The 25,722-nt window shown below is 43.7% G+C and overlaps 1 protein-coding gene across 4 annotated transcripts; it reads left to right on the top strand.

The window, feature by feature from the left end:
• Positions 1-7,809: 7,809 nt before the first annotated feature.
• LOC141981302 (uncharacterized) lies at positions 7,810-24,947 on the top strand. 4 transcript variants are annotated; one of them, XR_012637725.1, is made up of 3 exons: positions 7,831-8,213; positions 10,404-10,542; positions 24,358-24,947. XR_012637725.1 is itself a non-coding variant. In XM_074942981.1 (2 exons), the coding sequence occupies exons 1-2, from the start codon at positions 23,198-23,200 to the stop codon at positions 24,441-24,443; spliced, it is 666 nt and encodes a 221-aa protein (XP_074799082.1). In that variant the 5' UTR covers positions 23,135-23,197; the 3' UTR covers positions 24,444-24,947. The 4 variants fall into 4 exon arrangements, 1 of the variants encoding a protein (XP_074799082.1); XR_012637726.1 differs by lacking the exon at positions 10,404-10,542 and having other exon boundaries at positions 7,810-8,213; XR_012637727.1 differs by lacking the exons at positions 7,831-8,213; positions 10,404-10,542 and adding an exon at positions 8,646-8,826.
• Positions 24,948-25,722: the final 775 nt, after the last annotated feature.

Genomic DNA, 25,722 nt, shown 5'->3' with positions numbered 1-25,722 from the left:
TAACCTCCCTCCAATCCAATAATTCACCTTTCAGCACAACCCATTGTCTTGTCCCCTTTAGTCATTTCCTTATCCACCTTACAATTCTTCTGCTAATCCCCGTCTTCGCTAATTTCCCATGTGGCACTATGTCAAATGCTTTACTGAAGCACAAGTACATCAGACCTACTGCACTTCCCTTAGCTAAATAATGAGTTTTTTTCTCAAAGAAGGAAATCAGGTTAGTCTGGTATAATCTATGTTTGGTAAACCATATTGCATTACATCCACTTTACCATTTACCTAATTATTCTTTCCTTGTTCTAAAGCCTTCCATACTATGGAGGTCAGACTAATCATTCTGTAATTGCCCAGATCACTTTTTTCCTTTCTTAAATATAGATACAACATTAACTATTCTCCAATCATATGGTACTACCCATGAATAAATAGATACATTAAAAATCCTTGCTACTGTATGAGCAATCTCATGTTTCAAGTTCCTTGAATATTCCGTGATGAAAATGATCTCATCCTCCCTATTTGAGTGCATTAAGCTCTTTAAGTGTTTCTTCCACCATAGATGTGGTAATTTCCATTACTAGACACATATCTATCAACCATACTGCTTTCATGCACGTCCCATATTATCATCTCTATTGAAAACCAAGGCATAGTATTCATTTAGTTTTTGAGTTGTACCTAAACTATCTTTAATCTCCTTCCCATTCACACTGCATAGCAGCCCAGCCTCCTCCTTCCTTATTTTCTTTGTATTTATGTAACTAGAAAAACCCTCTTATTTATTTTAATTTCCTTGGCAAGAGCTAATTCAGCTTGACTTTTAGCAATTCTTAGTTTATTCCTACATTTTCTAACCTCCATGATGTAACTTTCTTTGCTGATCAATTGCTTCTTCCATGCCCTATAGGTTCTCTGCTTACTTCTAATAACCTTTTTGAAGTGGATATTCATCCAGTTAGGTGAAATTTCAGCTAGTTTTTGTATAGTTGATTTGAAGAAATTCCAGGCCTCCATATTTAAGTCCTTGAGCTCTTGAATCCTGTTGATTCATTTACCTAATTCCCTTAATTTCCCAAAGTCTGCACTTTCAAAATCAAAAAACATAGTTAATGACCGGGTTTTGATTATTGTTCCATTTAATTTAAAATGAATCAGTTTGTGATTACTCGATCCAAGGTTATTTCCTATGACTAGCTCTTCTGTGATATCCTCACTGCTTATCAAAACCAAGCCTAAAACTGCATCACCTTTTGTTGATTTGGTGCCAGTTTGACGAAGAACACTATCATCTATTGCATCCAGGAATAATTAGGCTCTACCCGTATTAGTAGCATTTATTCTCCATTCTATACCCAGAAAATTAAAGTCTCCCATTTTGACACAATTCCGAAAAGTATTTCTCTCTCTAATAATATTAAAGAGATCCCTATCTATATTGGAGGCTGACCATAGGGTTCTAAAGCAGGCCCCTAACATTATCCTAATAGAATCTCTTTTACAATACTTTCCCAAAGTGATTTTGATCCAAACCAGTTGTTTTGTCCATATTATTAGTTATTTCTTTAGTTTACAACTTCGTTGATATACAGTGCTAGTCAGCCACCTTTACCTTTATTCCTAGCTCTCCTAATCAGCACATGCCCTCGTGCCTGGAATAGGGGTACTAAAGGGTTATTTCACTATGCTTCTGTAATCCCTATAATATCCTGTTTGACCTCCTGCATCAGTAGTTCCAGTTCACCCATTTTATACCCAGACTCCTTGCATTCATGTACAAGCATTTCAGCTGTTTCCCTCGGACCTCACCCAGTTTTCTAGTCAGATTAGATATTGTCCTGTCACTAATTGTTACACCTCCATGACTACTACTCCAATTAATATTTATACTTCCTTTCACCTTGCTGTCCATACTCTTATCCTGTGGTGTTCCATTATCCTTCAGTATGCCTTCATCAACTGATTTTCCTGCTTCTGTGTATTGAATCCAGATGTGGAGATTTCACAAGTCTCTCCCAAACTTCTCCCCTCATCTCCTAGTTTAAAGTCATTCTTATCACTCATGTCAGCCTTTATCCAAGAAGGTTAATACCCCAGAAGTCCATTAGCCAAGAAGAAGTCCTTAGCTAATGTGAATGCCTCCCAACAGTCAATCTTTCTCATAGCACCTTTCTCATAGCACCAATCCTTGAGACATCTGTTGATCTTCATTATCTTGTCACACCTTTGCCTTCCTTCTCTAGGGACTGGAAGTATTCCACTGAAAATCAGCTGAGCTTCCACTTCTCTAAGCATCTTTCCCAGCCCAGCATAGTTGTCCTTGATCCATTCCAGTGCGAAACTAGCAGTGTCATTCATCCCGACATGCAGCACTATCTGTGGATTTTTCCCTGTTCCCATCAGGAACCTTTTCAATCTCACATCCACATCTCATATCCTTGCTCCTGGCTGAGAGCACACTCTTCTGTTCTCTGGATCTGGTTTGGTGCCAGCCTGTAGATTCTTCTGAGTACAGAGTCCCCTATCACATAGACCCGTCTCTTCCTGGTGCTGGTATGAGTCTGTCTTCTGTGCTCCCTTGCAGTGCCCTGTACATCATCCTCATTTCTCCTTAGGCTCCAAATCCCTAGCTATCTCCATCTCTTCCTCCCTTCTGCAAGGACTGGCTTCCCTTCTTTTCTTCCTTAGCACCCCATCTTCTGCCTGTTTCTCCTCCTCATTCCCCAGTGCAGCAAACCTGTTATTCAACTCAAATTCACCACTGCTAGCTGGCCTCTTCCTCAGACTTGTCCTCATGGTCACATTCTTCCATGGATCACTCTTGTCTTGTGGCAGTTCACCTTCCAGTTCCTTTTGTTCAGCAGGTGTCTGTAAATCTTGATTTGTGTCTGCCACCTCCTCTCTTTTCTCCTGTGTTATACTTTAAAATCCCCATCTGAATTCCATCATCATCATCTCCAGCTGCATCTCAAATCCTTGGATCTTCTCTGCCATGAGCTCTATCAGGCAATAGTTCATGTGTAAGTAGCTTCCATCAGACACCCACTCAAGGATGATGTACATCCCACAGCTTCTGCATCTGATCATCTTCGTCTCCTCTCCTCCTCTGGTCATTTCTAGTGCTGTCTCCGTAGCCATCATTGTCTTCTTTTCCTAGACCCTATTCCTAGAAAAAAGGAAAGGAAAGGAAATGGAAAAAAGTCCCCTCAAAATCCCACTTGCAAACTCCCACAGAAACTTCTCTGTTACCTTCTAGTTCCAGTGTTCGCTAGTGCCTGGCTTTTAAACCTAGCCAAACTAGGTCAGCAATGCCCCCTCACAAAGGGATATCAGCAAGCACAGAATCAAGCCACCTGCCTGGAATAAATCACTGCATCTTCAGAACACGAAATCAACACTCTTGTCTCAGGCCAAACTCCCACAGAAATTTCATCAATTGCATAGAGTTAGGATCATGGGTATTTATGAGATCTTGGACATCATTCTGATGTCACTTACAGTTTTACACTGCTTGAATCCACTGAGTCAAGTGAGGTTACTCCTGATTTATGCCTGTGCAAAATGAGAAGAGAACCTGGTCCATTGACTTCAGTGGGATTGCTTTGATTATAAATCAGGAACCAGATGGTCCTGTGTGAATTGTTTTAGTAAAATAAAACTAGCGAGAAGAGGGGAGGGGGAAAGAGTCACATGTTTTACCATCAAGGAGGTTTCACAAAACGTGGCTCTATATTTGCCTGACTATTTCCAGCAGAACTTGAACAGCATGCAGGAGCATCTCAGCAAGGTCTGCTGGGGTATGTCTACGCAACCTGTGGCAGCAAGGCTCCCAGCCTAGGTCAACAAACTTGGCTCGTGGGGCTCACAGTAGCACTCTAAAAATAACGGCCTAGTCTGCATTTTGAAGTCACCGACCAGGCTGGAGCTTGGGCTCTGAAGCCTAAGGATGGGGATGGGAATAGTCTATACAGCTATTATTAGAGTGCTGTCAGAGCCCCGTGAGTTCAAATCTGTTGACCTGGGCTGGGAAGCTCACTACCGCAGCCTGGGTAGACATACCCTTTACGCCTACTGTGAATAGAAGACTTAGGACCTGATTCAAGATCTCACACCAGTTTAAATCACGTGTAGCTCCACTGAGATCAATAGAATTTGCCCTAAGTGGTAACTAGGAAAGCACCTTCTCACCAGCAAGATGACAAAAAAAAAAAGAAAAAAAAAAGAAAAAACCAACTAACCACATTGCCAGCATGGTACCCCCTTGTGTCCCTTCAGGACCAATTCACCCAGCTATGGGTCTCTGCTAGTACATTTCTGTATCTGTGAGGCCCAGTCCACCCTTCAGCTCTACCCTTTCCAGGGCATTAAGGTCCAAAGGTAATGGGAACAAAAGAAATACAGCTCTGGTCATCCCACAAACCTTCAGTGGGATCCCACCCTTCTATTCAGGGCTTGTCTCCTAAACAGTCCATGCTTGCACCAGTCCCCCAGGCTCTGGTTGTCCCTTCTATAAGGGCTGAACCAGCTAGTAAGTGAGCTCTTTCTCAGGACTGCAACCAGGCTTATCTCTCATCAGGGTGTAGCCCCCCTCCTGCTCACTGGCCCAGTATAAGGTTGTTCAAAATAGGGCAAGTCTGCCTTGTGACTTTTTACTCAACTTTGGGAAACTGGGCCTGAGGCTCCTCTGTGTGCTCTGCGTTGTGTGTCAGTGTGTATTCATGTCAGACCAGGGCCACTCAGACAAACCACCAGAAACAAGGTTTTATTCCATAAAGAAGCATAGAACAGGATTACAGTCCAGCAGCCTCTTCTCTGCTTGCCTGCTCATGCTCCCAGCTTCAGTCAGTGCTGAAACTTCCTGCCGGGTGAGGCAGAAGGTACATCCTGGCAGGAACCAGGAAGTTCTCCCAACATGCCACAGTTTAGTCCACAACTTGTAGGTCCCACAGCTGCTGTTGAAGCACACTTGGGCTACAAAGGGAAGCCAAGCTGTGCTCTCCTCGTCATCCCCAAACTGACCTAGTTCTCCTTTTAGCTCTCCTCTCCACACCTGACATTGGCTGCAGGTGTAGCAGGGCAGGATCAGCTGGGTCCACCAGCTTTCCTTAACCTTCTCATTGTCCGCATGGAGGCCTCTCTGCCCCATCACATGAACACATAGCACTCTCGGAAAATATTTGTGCAGATGCAGGTGATGAGGACAATACACAACAGATTAACAACAATATTTAAAGACTTCTCCGAATTTGTGCTGCATCAGATATATAGACATCAGCATCCAACCAACTTATCCATCAAGTTACATGGAGTTCCTGTTGAAACAAGTAGAATTTTTCAAATGCTCAGTCAACCACCAGAGGGAGCCAATACGTTCACATAGATGTAACTGAAATGTACTGAAACTGCCAGTGAAAATGTACAGTAATTAAACTTTTAAAGAAAGGGATGATCAGTTCAATGTGCTACTTCAGGCACAGTTGTATATGCATAATGTTTCATGATAATGAGAGCTAATACACTAGAGGTTTCGCTGCTTCAGATGGGAAGTACACAGGGCCTCAGGCCAGACAGAGCCACTATAAAAGAGCAAAGATAACTTTGTTTACTTCCTTCCTAACCCTCTTTTGTTTCTCATGTAGTCTGCAGGAGACATAGAGGAAAACAACCCTACCCTATGGCACCTTTCCAAAGACTGAGCTTTCTAGGTAGGGAGAAGATTTGACTTCCTAGGGCCCCCGGCGAGAGAAGATAGTCAGAATTGAGAGTCCTTCTTTGGTTCCCTCGCCCTAGGGTGACCAGACGTCCCGTTTTTGAGGGACAGTCCTGTATTTAAGGTCTCCTGCAGGTGTCCTGACCTTTTCTTAAAAATGGGCAAATTGTCCCGTATTTTCTGCCTCTTCCACCATCAGTACTGGAGGTCCTGCTGCTGGCCGGATCCTGCTTGCCAGGCACCCACCCACCAACGGTGAGTGGGAGGGTCCAGTGGCCGACAATGCGGGTGGGGTGTGCGAGGTTGGTGGCGGGGTGAAGTTTCAGTGCATGGGGCCAGGCCACTCCCCCTGCCGGTCCATCAACACAGCCCCTGTTGTGTGCCGGCTCTGGAGTGGGGCAGGAGAGAGGGGAAAGCGATTTCGAGCCTCTCCCCGCCTTGGACCTTCAGGCTCCACAGCTGCCCCCTGGGCAGGGGCTTAGTACCCTCTTCAACTGCTCCCCCCACCCCACAGCCCTGTGTCCTGCCCCTAGGGAGCACAGAGCAGCTCTGTCCCCTAGGCACCCTCTCCTGCTGAGCCACCTCTTTGGCTAGGCTTCATGGCTGCTGAAGCCCCTGCAATATTGTTGTTGTAACCTCCTAAACCAGGCAAACAACATCCATGACAAAAGCCAGGAAGGGCTGTAACAAAACAACTACTGACTTAGAAAGTTTTTGTATGTGCCTCAATTTCCCCAATAGGTGCATTTATGTTGTTGCTTTTTTTTACCCTTTTGCTTTGTTAACAGAACAAGGCAGTAATAGCGAGAGCCCAGGAATACCCAAACAGGAGTGGTGGGACCACTCTTACTGCTTCAGGCCTGCAAAATTTATTAGTGTAATACAGTGTATGTATGGTAGCACATATCTATGGGAATCCTCGGGTGTCCGACTCTTTTGTCCTCCTTTATTAATTTTACCACTGTTCAAAATTAGCCATAATAAAAAAAAAAGGTCAATTATCCATTGGTGGGGGGGTGGCAATTGTGGCTTAGCATTCTGGGAATGTGGCATCATGTATTATCTGGAATTGGGTGGTCCATCGCAACGTGTGGGAGGTGGCTCCCCACAATAACATGGCTAAGCTGTATGTGCTGACTACATCTTCTGACTATCAGCACATATGGATTGCAGAGGGCAACACTTGGCAGCTGTGGCCTATGAAGCCCCCTCAAATGATGTGTAGAGAAAAGGCAATGCCAGACCACTTTTATAAGGTGCGTCAACACATCTGCTGGGAAAGGGAGGCATTGGGATATGCCCCCACTCAGGCCCACATGTTTTCCAATACCTCTGCATGTGTTTGGAGAACCATCTACCCCAGGGTGCCCCTTGATTTGCTGTTACACTGTCAGGCACAAAATTTTTCTGTGCATTGGCCCGTGGTTATGCAAAGTATGGCTAACAACTCTAACTATGTTGTGTTTAATTTTTCATGAATTACACCCAATGTTTTCCTGCCCTTAATGCACACCTGGGAACAACTGACCGTATTCCAGACAGATGCCTCCTCCTTTACCGTGTTGCAGCACACGTTTAATTTGAAAAAAGCTGCCTTTGCCCCTGCCATTTGGAGGGGGCATCTATGCCAACAGGGGACATGTTATGCTATGTTACTAATAAAGCCAGAAGCCACTACTGGCTAGTGTATGCAATTGTTACTGCCCTAACCATTTTGTTTGTGTGATATTGCTGTTTATGTAGGAGACCAACAGTGACCCTAGCCACCGTGTCAAAAGAAGGGTGAAAACCTAAGTGGTGACCCCTCACAACAAAATGTTGACTCGGGGTCCAGGGGGGGAATGTCACAACCCAATGGCCCCTTCCCTCAGGGGGTCTCCTGGGGAGGCAGATCAGCATTGTATGTTGCTAACACTGTTGCAGACATCACAAGGCATTTTGGGAAGGGTTAAAGGTGTGAGTGTGGAGTGGAAGATTCCTTTTCAGGTTGCGAGGGGCCGAAGAGGGAGGAAGAGAGCAAAGAACGGGTTAACTTGACGCTTTGGCTAGCTCAGTCCAAAAATAAGATGTTGGCCCCAATCCAAGGTCACGGCGCTCAACAAGAAGTCTGCAGCTGCGTTCATATCTTATCCAACCCCAGTCAGCCATGAGAAAGAAGAACTAAGCTGAGCAGGACTGCAGAGATTGCAAAAATTAGTGAGACGGCAAAGGCCAGCAAGGGGAAAAACAAAGTCTCGCGTCCCTAAAGCCAGTGTGTTTTGGGAAAGCTGAGGAGGGCACAGAAAGCCGGTTTGGACTAGTTCAAAGAGAACAAGAAACAAAGTCCCTGAACAAAACACCCCCAAAAAACCCAGGACTTAAAACCCTCCTAAAAGCCAAAGCAAGTTGGAGATCAACAGTGGACCCTGAACGACCCGTGCACGGGACAAGAACTCTGATCCACCCTTCCCCACCTCTTCTTCTTATGTTATACCCGGGCTGGCCAGCCTCGGGTCGTGCGTGTGTGAGTATGAAAGTGGGTTAGGGCTGGGGCACTAACACTTTCTTTCTTTCTTTCTTTCTTTCTTTCTTTCTTTCTTTCTTTCTTTCTTTCTTTCTTTCTCTGAGTGATGTGTTACTTTATTATTTTATTAATAAAGCTTTAAACTAAGTCACTTAGTAACAATCCTGTGGCCTCAGCCTGATCACCTGACACCTCAGGCAGATTGGTAACATAAATCTGTCACATTGGTGCACAATGCATTCTTAGGGCTTAACCCCTTATGTGAGTGGCCACCAGCAGCCTGGAGGTGTTAGCTGTCTTTCGACACTAAGCAGGCAGGAAGAGACAAGCTGCTTCCAGCCACAGGGTGTGTGTGGGGAGGAAGTGCTCTGCAAAGACATGGGCCAGGTCATCCCTTCCCCCACCCCTCCATCCCTGGAGCTGGAAGCAGATCCTGTCCCTTCCCTCCCACAAACTGCTGAAAGGTTACTGCTGGCCATGTTCTGGTATGAATCCTGGCAGAAATCAGGGGTGGGGGGATTTGACCCTGTGAGCCTCTGCCGCCCACCCCGCTGCATTGCCTCAGGAACATGTCCAGCCAGGCATGGAGGGCGGAGAGTGCTGGGCATGGAGGGTAAGTCACAACCCCTGTGTGAGAGAGGTGTACGGGATTGTGTGTGTGTGTGTCACGTCTCCCTGTGGGGGGGGGTATTTGTGTCACCCCTCCCCGTGTAAACCCTAAAGCTTTAAAGATAAGAAGGTAAATGAAAAGAATCCAACTCCACGGTATTTCTTTTTAACGGGGGCTCAGTCAACTTGATGTTAATTTGAATGTTTGTACTGCATAGTTCTGACTGATTGCCATTGAACTCACTTGAATATGAGTAATTTTACCAGGTGTCCCATATTCAGTGTAGGGAAATATGGTCACCATACCTCTTCCCCTGGGATAGAGAAAGAGAGAGGAGGGAATAGACACCACTGGGATCTCAATTTCAAGTGAGAGGAGAGGAGGAACAGAGGGTCTCATCTTCATTATCCATGTCAGGGGGAGTGAAGATTATGTTCTCCTTTCCTCCAATTTTGGCTAGCCCATGAGGTGGAGGATTCTGGAGAATGATCTCAGCACTTGTAAGTCACATCCATTTTATGACCCATTTACAGCAGCTGTGTGTGTTTTGGAATATATATTTACCTTAAACACTGTTTCACTTAACATTGCATTATGGGAAATTATAATGAATAATGCATATTAAATCAAACATTTATTTACATTTCAAATATTTAAGTAAAAAACATACCGCACGTACTTATACAATGGGAACATTTTCATTGTATACTTAACTATAGAATAGAGTTTAAACAATTGTGGGAGATTATTATCAAGGTGATCTCTCCAGACTCTTTGAGCAAAATTCCTATTTGTTGAAAATTATTGATCTGCTGAATACTACCTGCACTTAAATATAATTAGGCTAAGTTCCATTTTGATACCAATAACATACAGTCTAAAGAGAAATGATAAAAATAAATACAAATTATTATCTGACATAATTCTGATGTAACATAAGCAGTGCCAAATGAGCACTTTGGTGAAAATTGCTATTCCGAGGGGATGGGTTGCCTAAATTGTCTGCAACCACATTTATCATGCAAGTAGTAAAACAAATTGTACTGGGACAAAGCAACCTGTAACATTTTGAGTTGCTCATTCAACCTCACAGAAAATCATTATCTGATGATTAAATATGAGACCTGAAAATGAAGAAACCTAGCAGAAAAAGTAAGAGGTTTACCAAACAATGTGAAAAGAAAATGAGTACTTGTGGCACCTTAAAGACTAACAAATTTATCTGAGCATAAGCTTTCGTGAGCTACAGCTTTTATTTTTCTCTGTACAGGATATTAATTCACCCATTTTATCTTGTCTCTGTCCCATCTTTATTGTCCCCATACCTAAGTGTTGCTTAATTATCTCATCATCAACTACAGCTGAGTAATTTAGGATGTTTCATAATAGGAATATTCTGATCAACTCCAGTAGATTGAAATTAGTTTTAAAGGCTACAGCTCATGAAAGCTTATGCTCAAATAAATTTGTTAGTCTGGAAGGTGCCGCAAGTACTCCTTTTCTTTTTGCGGATACAGACTAACACGGCTGCTACTCTGAAACCAAACAATACTAATCAGCCCCAAATCTGTATAATTCAGGATCACTGTTATACCCTCATACAAGATTCAGGATCATGGTGACTTTGAAACTCCATTGCTGGTGACACTGAAAACTGGACTGGATTACTAGAGGAATGGAGGACTAGAAGAACTAGGAAGCAATTCTGCATTGGAAGTGGTATGATCTAAATGATCTAATAAGTCTTTCCCATCTCTATTATCTTTGATTTCCTAATTCTATGACTTATCTATACCAGTGTTTTCTATGGTTAACGTTTTGGGACTTAGGAGTCACAACAAATTGCTAACCATTACTATAAAGGAAAATTGACCTACTTCAAATGATGGGCTGTGTTTAAATAATTTCAGTGCAGCAGAGCTAACAGTGTTCATAATAATTTATTTTCATTTTTAAAAAGTTGCATTTCCAAAGGAAGTATCATCAATAAATATACTTTATTGAAAGTGTACATATGGTCACAAGAAAGACTGTTTAAGTGGCATCTTATTCAACTGTGCATTGTGTGTACTCTGAGCTTTAATGGCTTACTTGGGCGACTAAATACACTTTCACTCAGAAAATACACTTTTCACTCACTACAGAGCTGACATAGGTATAAAAAGATGGGCTGGATTGTTTTCTTTCTTAAGCATAATCAACAAAGCACTTGTCTATTACAAATGCAGGATTTTTTTATTGCTTGTTAGGATGAGTGAAAGTGAGCTGTAGCTCACAAAAGCTTATGCTCAAATAAATTGGTTAGTCTCTAAGGTGCCACAAGTCCTCCTTTTCTTTTTGCGAATACAGACTAACACGGCTGCTACTCTGAAACCAAATAGATATAATGCTTGACTTTCAGTTTGTAGATCTGGCATTGGTCAAGGCACCTTTGCACTTGCCAAATGAGTGAATCTGATTTGACAATCACTGAAAGACAATAGAACCCCATATTACAATTATTTGGAGTGTCACTTTTCTGACTACAGTACACTACAAAGGATCTGCTTACAGGAAATTCAGCTCTGGAATTGTCAATCTTTCTTTATACTCTAGACATAGTTGGGCAGGGGGCAGGATCTAGATCCTGAAGAATCAGGTAATGAAGACATGATTTCCCTCTTAAGACAGACTGTTGCAATATTTCTAATGTAATGTATGAGGCTCCAAATATTGTGTAAACTTCCTTCCACTCTGAAAGAACCCGACATCCCACAAAAATATCTTGTCTCATCTCAGAATTGATACTGAATGCAGTGTCATGAGATGGATGTCTGCAACAAGCATCACAGCTCAGGGATGCTTAGCCCTGCACTTGTGCTTAATTCATCATTCTGCTCAGGGATCTGTGTAAATCCAGGTGGCTGCCCAGGGTACATTTCAGGGAGCTACAGTGGCTGTGACAGTAGTATTTTTCAGTGCAGGAAGCAGTCTTCTGATGAAAGGACGCCATGGACACACTGCACCAAGTTCATCCCTGGGTGTGTGTGGGTTGTGAATGGAGTCTGAATAGTCTAAAACCAAGTTTTCTGACCTAGGCCTGATCCCACCATTAAAGCCAATAAATATTTCAATTGACTTCAATGAGAGCAGGATTGGGCCTCTGTTGAAGGGGAGAAGAACAGAGATGGGTTGGGTAACTTATACAATGGAGGATGGGAGGAAAAAAGAGATGATGGATTCATTTTGATGACTGTAGTCTGGGGCCAAAGCAGTTCTTACCTTGTTTTGCTCTAGCTTCACTATCATCCTATTCTGTAGTACATGATTTGGGAACCACAGAGCATACTGGTGACTACGAGTGTAACTTTCACAGTTGCACAAAAAAAGATGTTTTGTAACACCAAAATGTGGGATTTGGGGGGGAAAGAGACTTAGCATCTAACCTGGAGGACATTTGTTAATGCAACACCATTAAAACAGCAAGATAGGTACAAATCCCACTGAATTTTGTTTTCTTAGTCAAAAATAGATCTGATGAATAAGGCTGATCATTTTCACAGAGGAAAGATGCATTAATTTGCAGAAATGCCAACACCTGGGTAGTGGTTAAAGATTCATGAATTTGTGAAAAATCTCATATTTTACTCAAAGTTCACTCAAGTGATCAGATATAGCTGCTTATTAGGATGAGTTCAACTTTATCCAGCTTCCATGGAGTCTTTCCATTGACTTTGGAGGCTATTGGATCAGCCTTGAGCGAAGGAGGGACCCAACCTCCTTTTCCAAGCAAAGCTTTCATTGTTGTTGATGGGAGTTTTGACTGAGACAGGCATGCAGAATTAGGTTCTGTGAGCCCGATTCTCTACTAAATTACACCAATGTAAATCAGAAGTTACAGCACTAAAATCAATAGAATCACAACAGTGTAAAACTAGGGTAAATGAAAGCAGAATCAGCCCGTATAAATTAAGAAAACAGAATGCAAAATCAGATATAGCATTTTAGCTGCAAGTCTTTTTTTTAAAGCAATGACAAAAATAGAACCAACACAGTAACCTAATTATAAAGGCCAAAAATAGTCTCACAATTAAAGTTCTACGTTTATCTCAGATTTTTATTTTTCTCTATACAGGATATTAATTAACCCATTTTATTTTGTCTCTGTCCCATCTTTATTGTCCTCATACATAGGTGTTGCTTAATTATCTCATCATCAACCACAGCTGAGTAATTTAGGACGTTTCATAATAGGAATATTCTGATCAACTCCAATAGATTGAAATTAGTTTTAAAGGCATAAGTCCGGATGAAACCAGCACAGACATGCCATTGAGTGCTGTCTCTCTGATCTCCATTAAAGCAAAAGGTACAAAGCACCCAAATATTACTTTGAAGTCACAGCTAAACACACCAGACGTAATACTTCTGTGGGACTCATAGCTGAACTGTGCTGCAGGCCCTAAACCTCATGGCTGACTCAAATGCATTCTTACTAATTAGCTTGATGAGGCTTTTAAGTATGCTCAGTGTTGTTACAAAGATGAGAGGCATTAATCATAAAGCCAGATGATCTGTTCTGATTTAAAGGGTAATGATTAAGGCTACATTTTAGTCATAGGTATTTTTAGTAAAATTCATAGACAGGTCACGGGCAGTAAACAAAAATTCACGGCCCGTGACCTGTCCATGACTTGTACTGTATAGCCCTAACTAAAACTTGGGCCTAGGAGCTGCAGGGACATGCCAGCGACTTTCGGGGAACCCCCTCCCCAGGTAAGCATCACTCCACACCCCAACTCCCTGCCCCAGCCCTGAGTCTCCTCCCATACCCAATCTGCTGCTGCTGGGAGTGGGGGGTGGGTGGCCAGAGACTGACCCCGCAACAGCTGCCTGATCTGCTTGGGCAGCCCCAGAGCCAGCTGCACCAGCCGCTGCAGAAGTCATGGAAAGTCACGGAATCCATGACTTCCATGACCTCCGTGATAGACACGCAGCCTTAGTAATGATAACTAGTGCACATCACTGAGCGAGGGAGACAAAGAAAGGTGATATAACCACCACCAAAAGATAGGTATAGCCAAATTATACTCTCTGGTTGAACAGACCAGAAACATTCAGATGCCTGCCTAAATAGGGGGTTATTTTGAATAATTTTCTGATCCCAACCCCAGCTGATGCCAAGAAAACCCTAAATGAACAGACAAAAGGAGAAAGAGAGAGACAGAAGGTGAAACCTTGGCCTAATTGAAGTCAATGAAAAAACACCTATGGAATTCAGTGGGATCAGGATTTCACGCAGATGTGTTTTCAAACTCAAATTGCTTGCCACTAGTGATTAATAAAACTAGCTCTGAAAATTCCAAGTAATTCCAAGCATTACAGGGCGGTGTTATTTTTTTATGAACATAGTTTGCCATATTGGATGAGTTCATTGGCCCATCTATTCTAGTATCCTGCCTCCTGTAGTTGTCAATATCTCATGCACAATCTCCTGGCTGACCACTGAGGTTTTAGTACTTCACGCTCCCCATGTGAGCTAGCAGAGTGGAATAAAGAAAAATTCTTCTGACTCTGAAATTATTTGATGCCACGTGGTCTCCCCATTTCACAACTTTGCTCAGTGGTTTGAGTATTGGCTTGCTAAACCTAGGGTTGTGAGTTCAATCCTTGAGGGGGGCCATTTAGGGATCTGGGGCAAAAATAAGGGACGATACTTGGTCCTGCTATGAAGGCAGGGGACTGGACTCAACTCGATGACCTTTCAAGGTCCCTTTCAGTTCTATGAGATAGGTATATCTCCATATTATTAAACAGGATAGTCTTATTTGGCAAATCATAATTTTTCCATTGACACATGACATTCTTTGGGCAAGATTTGTTGCAATTGTCTAACGGTGGCAATATCAGTGATACAAATGGTCATATTTCAATCATACAGCATCACACCGACATAAGCTGTTGAAAAATGTGATTGCAGGGCTGTAACTAGGGCGGGCTGAGAGGAGCAGAGCTGGCAGGGGCACAAAAATGGGGCAACACAAGATTGGGCCCTGTGGCATCAGAGCCCCCAGGATTGGACCCAGCTGCATCAGCCAGAGTCCATGAGCATAATTTGGGAGAGGGGGGCATTGTCCTCCAGACAGAGGCCCGGGCCAGGAGCTGAGGGCGTATGGAGCTGCTTCCCCTACCGCTGGTGCCGCTGCAGCTGGACACTGCCTCCTGAGTCCTAGGGCCGGTCTGCTTCCCCTTCTACATGTGCTGGGTGCCCTATATAGCCATCATCCTGTACAATGGTGAGTGCCTGTGGGGGCGGGGGAGGGAAAGGGGTGCAAGGCAAGGCGGGTGTAGGGGTGGAGGATATAGGGTAAGGGAGCTGAGGGGGATATGATGGGGAATAGAAGAGGGTAAGGGAATGCGGGGGAGTGGGAGTCACGCATGCAGTGTCCCCTCAGCAGCAGCAGTAGCTGGGGCTCCCCTATTAAGCCGGCCTATCCCACCCCACAGCCCACCTCTCATTGATACCCCTGCCACAGATACCCCCTCCAGTGCCTCCAAATACCCCCTCCAGCACCCCTGAATCTCCTTTACAATACACAGACACGCCTCCATCACCCCCAAAGCCCACTCCAGCTCTTCCTCCCCCTCCCACCAACAGTGTCCTCTATTTGGGACCTTGAAATATGATAACTCTAGGGGTCGCTCCATTCTCACAGCCTTGGTTTCGGGAGCTGGTGGAAGCGAGTCTCCCCTGCCTGTAGCCGCCTGCCCCCAATGCCTGGGCTGCACAACGGGCTCACATGGCTGAGTTCAGAGCTTGGGCTGCGTGACCGCAAGCCTGGCAACCATGGGGCTGGGGCGGGGCAGCCAAGGGCCCAAGCAGATCCCACCAGCTTCCAATCTGCCAACTTCTGGCAGGAGGTGACAGTTTTCAAACTCTGGGCCACATCCCCCTAGGGAGGCACGCCCCACAGTTTGAAAACCTCTGTGCTAAATGGGAGGCAGAAATCTAGGAGGTCATGTGCCCCCACGTGCCCCCTCCACACATTGCCTCAACAGGGAGCAAATATTACTGCTCGCCCCGGGCACTAAAATGGTTAGTTATGGCTCTGTGTGAATGTGACAAATTTCATGCCTTCCCTTCTTTCATACCAGGTACTTATGGCCTACTGGCTAAAGCACGGGACTGGGACTCAGGAGAACTAGGTTCTATAGATGGCTTTGCCATGGCCTGCTGCATAGCCTTGGGCAATTCACTCCACCACTCTGAGCTTCAGTTTCCCCATCTGTAAAATGGGGCAATGATATTGCCCTCCTTTATAGAAGTGCTTTGAGACCTATAGATGAAAAGTGCTATATAAGAGCCATATATTATTGTATGTATCCAGGTGATAGTTTTATCAGTAGAGTTAGATATACTCAGGCATATGAGTGATTCTTGTCCCTAAAGTCTATAGGTAATGCTGTTCTCTCTAATCTACATTATATATTCCACACTCTCATTGCATATGGAATGCTCATGAATGTAACTGAAGATCTTAAGCATGGAACGAGTAAGCACAAAGGATCTAACAGGGATCAGTACTGTGAATATTGTTTATACAGAGAGGATAATTTTGTTGTATAAATGGAAAAAAGCTTACATGGAGCTATGAAGTAGCAGTTTTCCCGAGGTCACATGCGGTGCAGCATATGAGGAGTAAAGGCAGTCAGTAATGTAGGAGGTGTATAAGCATATTGCGAGCATTATTTTAAAATAGCTAGTTTCTCTTTGTGCAGTTTGTGCATGATGGCTTTCAAAACTTTACAGATACAAATCAGCTATACACTTTTTTTCTGGGTACTGGAAAGGACGGATTAACCAATCATCCTGGAGAAACTAGCCAGATTCCAGTTGGTTATTCCTACCACATCCATATCTATTCATCACCATTTTATTCATGAGAAGGTACAGTGATGGATTCATCAATAAAAGCTCAGCCTGTCAACTATCCTCAAACAAGAAATGGTTAAGTACAGCAAAGACTCTAGAACAAACCAAAGAGGCAGATGTCAAACATTCTGAATAAATGATATCATTGAAACTCTATGTGAGACCGACAAATGACCTGATGACTTGAAAAGGGTAATAATGATAATGCCAGCCATGAAAGGAACAAACTACAGTACTATGGGAGTCCAGAAACAGGATTATATATAATATGGCCATAACTACTGGAAAATAACTGAATTTAAGGATTGCAGTGTTGTAGCTGTGTTGGTCCCATGATATGAAAGAGACAAGGAAGATGAGGTAATATCTTTTATTGGTCTAATAAAAGACATTACTTCTTTCAAGTTGTCTAGAGTGGCTCATAAGTGCCAACCTCAGGGCAGACTGTCAAGGAAGAGGGCACAAACTCCAAACTAGCTGTCTGTTGTATAATTAGATTTCATCAACCAAGTAACAAGTGTGAACTCCTAAAGCACTATAACAGCCTTAACATGAAGTCACAGAGAGTCCCCTTGGGGATTCCAGTCTATGTCACCACCTAGGCAAGCCTGCCTTTGTAATATATCATCCCTTACACCAAAAATCACAACAATATTCAGGTTACGCCCAGTCCCAAAGGACCAGTCACTTACCCCAGGTCAATTGTACCTTAGATCTCATACCAAAAACAATGCTTGTACCTAATCCTGTAATAAACTAACTAAAGATTTATTAACTAGGAAAAAGAAATGAGAGTTAATCACAAGGTTAAAGCAGGTAAACATGCACTCACCAATGAGTTACAGTCTTAGGTTTCAAAAGGTAATAGTGCTACTGTAATATGCAAACTCTATATGTCCTTTGGGGCTAAGGATCCTTTGGGGATCCCTTGCTTATGCCGTCTCCAAATTCCAAGCAGCACAGTGATACAGATCTTTCTGGTTAGGAATTTCTATTCCCTTCCTCCAGAGTTCAAACTGTGATGGAATGAGGGTTTGTGCACATCCCCTCTTCATGTGTTTGGGGGGAACAATCAGCAAAGGCTTTTGTTCACTGATGTTCCACAATAGTTTGTCCGGTGTCCATAGACCTGCTTTGGGTGGGCAGGAGATGACACCTCTATGGTAAACTAGTATCTCACACTTGGTAATGCTTCTCTCCTGACTATGTGGGTTTCCAGTTTCATATCAAACACTTTTAAAGTTACAAAGCACATTGAAGTATTACCTTATAACACAGGATACAGATCTTATAAGTGAGATTAAGGCATGGAGCAACTCAAAAGCATTTCATAAAGTCCAAACACTAGACACATCTCAATAAATCTAATATCTGTTTTAACAATACTAACATGGACATGAGCCAGACTGGTTTCCAGCTATGCATTTGTCAGTTTCAGTGAGGTCTAGGGACCTTGGCATGAGCTGGCACCTGGTCACAACCTTACCTACCTTGATTTAAGGATGTTTAACTGAGAAACTTCTAAAGGTATGGGCTGTGAATCAAATCACTGAGAGCTAAGAAGAATTGTATTTTCCCATGAGGGTGTGGTTTTTAATTTCTGGAACTCTCTTGCTCTTTGATTTGTGAATAAAGCTGTTCTAAAAGGTTTTATATTCTATAATCCACAATCCTTATTGACAGAATCCAAGGCAGCAAGGATAGGGCAGTGGAGAGGAGACACCAAAAGAGGAAGCTATGATCACATAGGGCCTATTGGATATCCTTTACTCAGATTGAATAAAACCTTGCTACACTAATAGTTCCACTATAGTCAATTCAGCTGCTAGTGTAGTAAGATTCTACTTGATGTGAGGAAGGGTGGCACAAGTGGTACCATAGTGATTTATGAGCTAGAAAGGACAACATATGGGTAGGTTTGGATAGGATGGGGAGTTCAGAATGCCATAAAAAGGCATCACATAATTTGTAATATCTTTGGAGTAGGGGCCATCTTTTTGCTTTATGTGTGTTCAGTGCAGAGCGGAATGGGGCCCTGATTCCTTATCAGGGCCGCTGGCACTACCTCAATACAAATAAATATTAATACAGTAGTTATAATTTACTGCTGAAGGTTACCATTTCAGACAACAATCTGGGATGAGATGGGAAACCTTTCCTCAGTTTGACTCTTTTGAATCCTTTCTATCTTGACTCATTTGATCTGTCCCAGCTCTATTTTAATTTTTAGAAGCACTCAGGAGCCTACAAAGAGATTCAGAAAAACAGCTATAAACATTATTTCAGTGTACCCAGGCAGTAACTATTCCAGTTTCCTCACACCTGACAGTGGAGCTGACCCAACCCAACCCAACCCAGCCCAACCCATTGTAAGTTAGAAAGGGAATTTCTCTTCTAAGCAAAAATGAATGCATAATCTCTTGTATAGAGCAGCCTGGAGATCACAACAAGGAGGACTGAGATATGGAGCTGGACAGGGGAGAATAAGAGGGAAAAAAACCTTTGAAAATAATTATTGCTGAATTTTATGTCTTCAGTACTTTTAATATGCGGGGGAGGGGGGAGGACGGAGGGAGGGAATGAAGATATTTCATTGGGAAGGAATAAATTAACATTGTCACAGAATTTAGATGATCTTTCCATGGAATTTTGTCTCAGGCCCTGGCTTTGTTATACTGACCTACAGTGTCAGATTTTCCTCAAAATGTGATCACTACATCACTTTCCTACCTTTCCAATCTGCAATTGCCTGCTCAGAGAGAAACTTGCAAACAGCCACAGAGACTAACGTCCTCCTTTAGTAAAACCTAAAATTGCATTGTTCCTTTGCTTATGTACAAAGGGATAAAGGAGCATACCGACTACAGACCCAACCCCTGATTCTGCAGTAACCTCTGCATTCAGTGGGGCTCTACCCACATGGAGCTTATTGTAGGATCAGGGTCAAAAAGTCTAACAGTTTAGATCTGTTTCCCTACTAGTCTGATGCAACTCCTATTAAAGGAAGTGAAAGATTGCCATTAACTTCAGTAGGAGTTGAATCAGGCAGTACTGGGTCTGAATAGTAGCTATATCATTGGGCTAATGCATTTCTTCTTAATTAAACAACTGGAAAGAGCAAGAAACCATTTTTTTATATTCCCATTGATTTGTCCAAGTTTATAAGAGACTAACAGGAGCACTGTGGTGTGGTACGGATAGGAAGACAGTATCAGAAAAGCAATCAATAGCAAGACTAGAACTATAGATTTATTTAAGACAGCCTTACTAAGATAAAACTCATCAGCTCATCTGTTTCTTGGCTGTCATCAGCAGTGCCTTTTAAAAGGAACTAGAATTATAATGTTATAAGCTGTAGAGCATTAAATCACAAGTTTTCACTAGGTCTCATGCCTATTATGAGCTAAAAGGTTTTGTAAAATGCAAAAAGAAAGGTGGCAATAGGCTGAGTTATTAGTATTAGAGCAACAGTATCTCTCTAATTAATAACTGGATGGCTGCCAAGCTCTACAAATGTAACCACCACTTCCCTCCCGCAGTTATTTTATTACTGAAGATAGCTCTCATAATACATATCCTTGCAGACTGGTTTAACAATAATGACAAAGGCCAAAATGAAAGTGGAGGAAAGTGCAAAAGAGGAAATGATAGATGCTTGTTTGGAACAGAAAAGTGTATCAAGTGCTTTGTCATGTGTAAGCCTAACAAAGGTGCCATAATTGAGAGCTCAGATGTGAGGGAGTTTGCTAATAGTTGTGTAGACTCAACCCTAAGACTTTAAATGTTGTTTATTGATGTTATTTCTGTCCCTGGAGCAAATTCTTCCTTAGCTCTGAAATGGACATTAATTAGACCACACAGAGCACATCCTAGAAGCAGGTGGGAAAAGAGGAATGATTCAGTTTGTGAAGTGTGTTGTGGGTGTTAAATACTTGATCTATTGGGTTGTAATTTAAGACACAGACACCTATAGCAGAGAAATGCAGAATATTTGTATGGACTATATATACTGTACCTGTTGAAGCCTCCTTTTGATGACATGCACGTCATTCTACTTGTTTTTCTTCCTTATTTGATTCTCTGAGCAAGGAACACTAACCCATCAACCTAACTCATCTGCAATTTCTTCTTCAAGGTTGTTCATCTAACTCTAAGAAAGAGTAAGCATACATCAGAAGCCAACAGGGTCAAGAGATGTACTTTAGGGGTGTGATGATTTGGGGAATCTGTCTGTATAAGTTATTGATTTTGGTTGATATCATGGAAGATATTATGAAGTTGTTACTATGGCAATTGCTGTATTACCAATGCCCTGTGTAAATGCAGAATTCATCATTTTGGACAGGCTCTGCAGCAGGTCTGAACCAGAACAAGGACAAAGGGGAGTACTTAACTTTAATGACAGTGTTTTTTTCCACATGATAGTCATGCTAAGGACAGTGCCCAAAGGTGGAACCAGTTCAGCTAAGTTGGTCTGCTGGGATGGGGGCTGGAACTGGACAAACACAAAACAAAGACACCAAGGTGTTGATACCAACCTTTAAAAGTCAGAGGGGCTGGGTTGGTTAGAGGAGAAACCCACAAAAGCCCACACAGGAAGTTTGGGCAGGAGGAAGGAAAGGAATGGACAGGCCAAAATCAGAGGAAAGCATGCTGACCTAGGGAGAGGGGCTCCCTGTTTCGGAAAAGTCAGATAGTTGCAGGGGAAGGAATCTGGATCCCACAGAGGATCCTAATCCTAGCCCAAAGAATGCTCTGGAGTGATGAGGAAACTAAGGCAGAGAAATGCTTATAGATCTGTGTATGTCTCATGTGATTAAGTAAAGATCAATAATGTGTTAGAATTCTGTACAAAGTGTCTGTGTGTGATATGCTATCTATACCTACCATGTCCCCATGTTAAACTGTAACCCAGAATGCTCACACTTTTGGCAGAGTTCTGGGAAAGGGTGATGCTACTGGAGGACTTGGGAGGTCAACATATGTCCTGGGTGGACTTCAGGGCTCCATTTCTATGAAGGGGTATAGACTAAGAGTCAGCACCCAGGAAACGTGCAAAAGAGGCTGAGTGAAGAAACAGTGCTGCAGCCCGCTGAGATCCAGGGAACCGTAGCGCACATGGAGGATTCAGTGAGGGACCCCCCACCCTCTCCATAATTTGGTGGGCCAAAAGCAGAGGGAGCCCAGCCAGATTGGTGATGAGGGGAATACACATTTCCTTCTTCTACTATCCAAATAGCCTCTGGGATTTGGGGTAAGCAGTTGCTATGCATGAAGAAGGAGACACACTGAGACAGCAGGAGAATAGGGAGGCAGCCACCAGGCCCACAGCTAAAGACACAGGTGATAATTAGTGGAATCCTGGAATTGATGCAGAGTGGGAAGAAAGCTGGCCAGTTGGATGGGGCAAGGAAATTCACTAATTTGCTTTCTGTACAAACCATGTGACTGTAGAACACAGTCAACCTCCATCCCAGGCCCTCCCCAGTCCGTACCCCCACCCTGTGCCCTTCCAAAATGCAAGTGTAGGTCCTCTACTTAACAGGAAAGGAGAGCTAATAAGAAGACATCAAGAAGGCTAAGGTGTTCAATTTTGCTTCAGTCTTCACTAAAAAGCTTAATGGTGACCAAATACTCAATGCAATTAATATTAACAATAAGGAGGAAGGAACACAAGCCAAAATGGGGAAAGAACAAGTTAGAGAATATTTAGATAAGGTAGCAAACACAGTACCTATCCATAAAAGGATGTGGGACAAAGAGGACCCGGGGAATCAGAGACCAGTAAGCCTAAGTTCAATAACTGGAATGAGACTGAAACAAAATATTAAACAGTCAATTTGTAAGCACCTAGAGGATGGTAGGATTATAAGAAATAGCCAGCATGGATTTCCCAAGAACAATCATGCCAAACCAACATAATTTTCTTCTTTGTATTGTTATTGGCCTAGTGGGTGGGGGAGAAGCAGTCATGTGATATATCTTAATTTTAGTAAGACTTTTGACACAGTACCACATGACATTCTCATAAGCAAACTAGGGAAATTGGTCTAGATGGAATTTCTATAAATTTGATGCAGAACCGGTTAAAAGACCATACTCAAAGCCCTGGTCTACACTAGGAATTGAGGTTGAATTTAACAGCGTTAAATCGATTTAACCGTGCACCCGTCCACACGACGAAGCCCTTTTTTTCGACTTAAAGGGCTCTTAAAATCGATTTCCTTACTCCACCCCAGACAAGGGGATTAGCACTGAAATCGGCCTTGCTGGGTCGAATTTGGCATACTGTGGACACAATTAGATGGTATTGGCCTCCGTGAGCTATCCCAGAGTCCTCCATTGTGACCGCTCTGGACAGCACTCTCAACTCAGATGCACTGGCCAGGTAGACAGGAAAAGGCCCGCAAACTTTTGAATTTCAATTTCCTGTTTGGCCAGCGTGGCAAGCTGCAGGTGACCATGCAGAGCTCATCAGCAGAGGTGACCATGATGGAGTCCCAGAATCGCAAAAGAGCTCCAGCATGGACTGAACGGGAGGTACGGGATCTGATCGCTGTATGGGGAGAGGAATCTGTGCTATCAGAACTCAGTTCCAGTTTTCAAAATGCCAAAACATTTGTCAAAATCTCCCAGGGCATGAAGGACAGAGGCCATAACATGGACCCGAAGCAGTGCCACATGAAACTTAAGGAGCTGACGCAAGCCTACCAGAAAAACAGAGAGGTGAACGGCTGCTCCGGGTCAGAGCCCAAAACATGCCGTTTCTATGATGAGCAGCATGCCATTTTAGGGGGTTCAGCCACCACTACCCCAGCCGTGTTGTTTGACTCCTTCAATGGAGATGGAGGCAACACGGAAGCAGGTTTTGGGGAAGAGGAAGATGATGATGATGAGGTTGTAGATAGCTCACAGCAAACAAGCAGAGAAACCGGTTTTCCTGACAGCCAGGAACTGTTTCTCACCCTGGACCTGGAGACAGTACCCCCTGAACCCACCCAAGGCCGCCTCCCAGACCTGGCAGGTGGAGAAGGGACCTCTGGTGAGTGTACCTTTTAAAATACTATACATGGTTTAAAAGCAAGCATGTTTAATTATTAATTTGCCCTGGCATTCGCGGCTCTCCTGGATGTACTCCCAAAGCCTTTGCAAAAGGTTTCCTGGGAGGGCAGCCTTATTCCATCCACCATGGTAGAACACTTTACCACTCCAGTCCAGTAGCACGTACTCGGGAATCATTGTAGAACAAAGCATTGCAGTATATGTTTGCTGGCGTTCAAACAACATCCATTCTTTATCTCTCTGTGTTATCCTCAGGAGAGTGATATCATTCATGGTCACCTGGTTGAAATAGGGTGCTTTTCTTAAGGGGACATTCAGAGGTGCCCGTTCCTGCTGGGCTGTTTGCCTGTGGCTGAACAGAAATGTTCCCCGCTGTTAGCCACGGGGATGGGGGAGGTGCTAGCCATGCGCTGGGGGGAGGCAAAATGCGACCTTGGAATGAAAGCACATGTGCTATGTATGTAATGTTAACAGCAAGGTTTACCGTGAAAGAGTGTACCCATTTTTCTATAAAATGTGTCTTTTTAAATACCACAGTCCCTTTTTTTTTTCTCCACCAGCTGCATGTGTTTCAAGGATCACAGGATCTTCTCCTTCCCAGAGGCTAGGAAAGATCAGAAGGCGGAAAAAACACACTCGCGATTAAATGTTCTCTGAGATGATGCTGTCCTCCCACACTGACAGAGCACAGACGAATGCGTGGAGACAGACAATGTCAGAGTGCAGGAAAGCACAGAATGACTGGGAGGAGAGGTGGCAGGCTGAAGAGAGTAAGTGGCGGGCTGAAGAGAGGGCTGAAGCTGAAAGGTGGTGGCAGCATGATGAGAGGAGGCAAGACTCAATGCTGAGGCTGCTGAAGGATCAAATATGCTCCAGCGTAGGGTTGAGCTGCAGGAAAGGCATCAGGAGCACAGACCGCCGCTACAGCCCCTCTGTAACCAACCGCCCTCCTCCCCAGGTTCCATAGCCTCCTCAGCCAGACGCCCAAGAACGCAGTGGGGGGGGCCTCCGACCACCCAGCTACTCCACCCCCGAGGATTGCCCAAGCAACAGAAGTCTGGCATTCAATAAGTTTTAAAGTTTTAAACTTTTAAAGTGCTGTGTGGCCTTGTCCTTCCCTCCTCCACCACCCCTTCTGGTGCTTCTCTCTTCCACCACCCCTCCTGGGCTACCTTGGTAGTTATCCCCCTATTTGTGTGATGAATTAATAAAGACTGCATGAATGTGAAGCAACAATGACTTTATTGCCTCTGCAAGTGGTGATCGAAGGGAGGAGGGGAAGGTGGTTAGCTTACAGGGAAGTAGAGTGAACCAAGGGGCGGGGGGTTTCATCAAGGAGAAACAAACAGAACTTTCACACCGTGGCCTGACCAGTCTTGAAACTGGTTTTCAAAGCTTCTCTGATGTGCACCGCGCCCTCCTGTGCTCTTCTAACCGCCCTGGTGTCTGGCTGTGTGAAACCAGCAGCCAGGCCATTTGCCTCAACCTCCCACCCTACCATAAACGTCTCCCCCTTATTCTCACAGATATTGTGGAGCGCACAGCAAGCAGTAATAACAGTGGGAATATTGGTTTCGCTGAGGTCTAACTGAGTCAGTAAACTGTGCCAGTGCGCTTTTAAACATGCAAATGCACATTCTACCACCATTCTGCACTTGCTCAGCCTGTAGTTGAACAGCTCCTGATGACTGTCCAGGCTGCCTGTGAATGGCTTCATGAGGCATTAAGGGGTAGGCTGGGTCCCCAAGGATAACTATAGGCATTTCAACATCCCCAAAGGTTATTTTCTGGTCTGGGAATAAAGTCCCTTCCTGCAGCTTTTGAAACAGACCAGAGTTCCTGAAGATGCGAGCGTCATGTACCTTTCCCAGCCATCCCACGTTGTTGGTGAAACATCCCTTGTGATCCACCAGTGCTTGCAGCAC

Source organism: Natator depressus, chromosome 2, assembly GCF_965152275.1.
Source record: "Natator depressus isolate rNatDep1 chromosome 2, rNatDep2.hap1, whole genome shotgun sequence".
In the NCBI taxonomy this organism is placed as follows: Eukaryota; Metazoa; Chordata; order Testudines; family Cheloniidae; genus Natator; species Natator depressus.
This window is presented reverse-complemented; position numbering and strand designations above follow the sequence as displayed.

What these genes read in the sequence shown, in the direction of transcription:
- LOC141981302 (XM_074942981.1), top strand. Translation starts at nt 23,198, where the DNA reads ATGCAGAGCTCATCAGCAGAGGTGACCATGATGGAGTCCCAGAATCGC. An exon ending in AGGTGGAGAAGGGACCTCTG is followed by an intron (nt 23,778 to 24,357) that starts GTGAGTGTACCT and finishes TTTCTCCACCAG; the next exon opens with CTGCATGTGTTTCAAGGATC.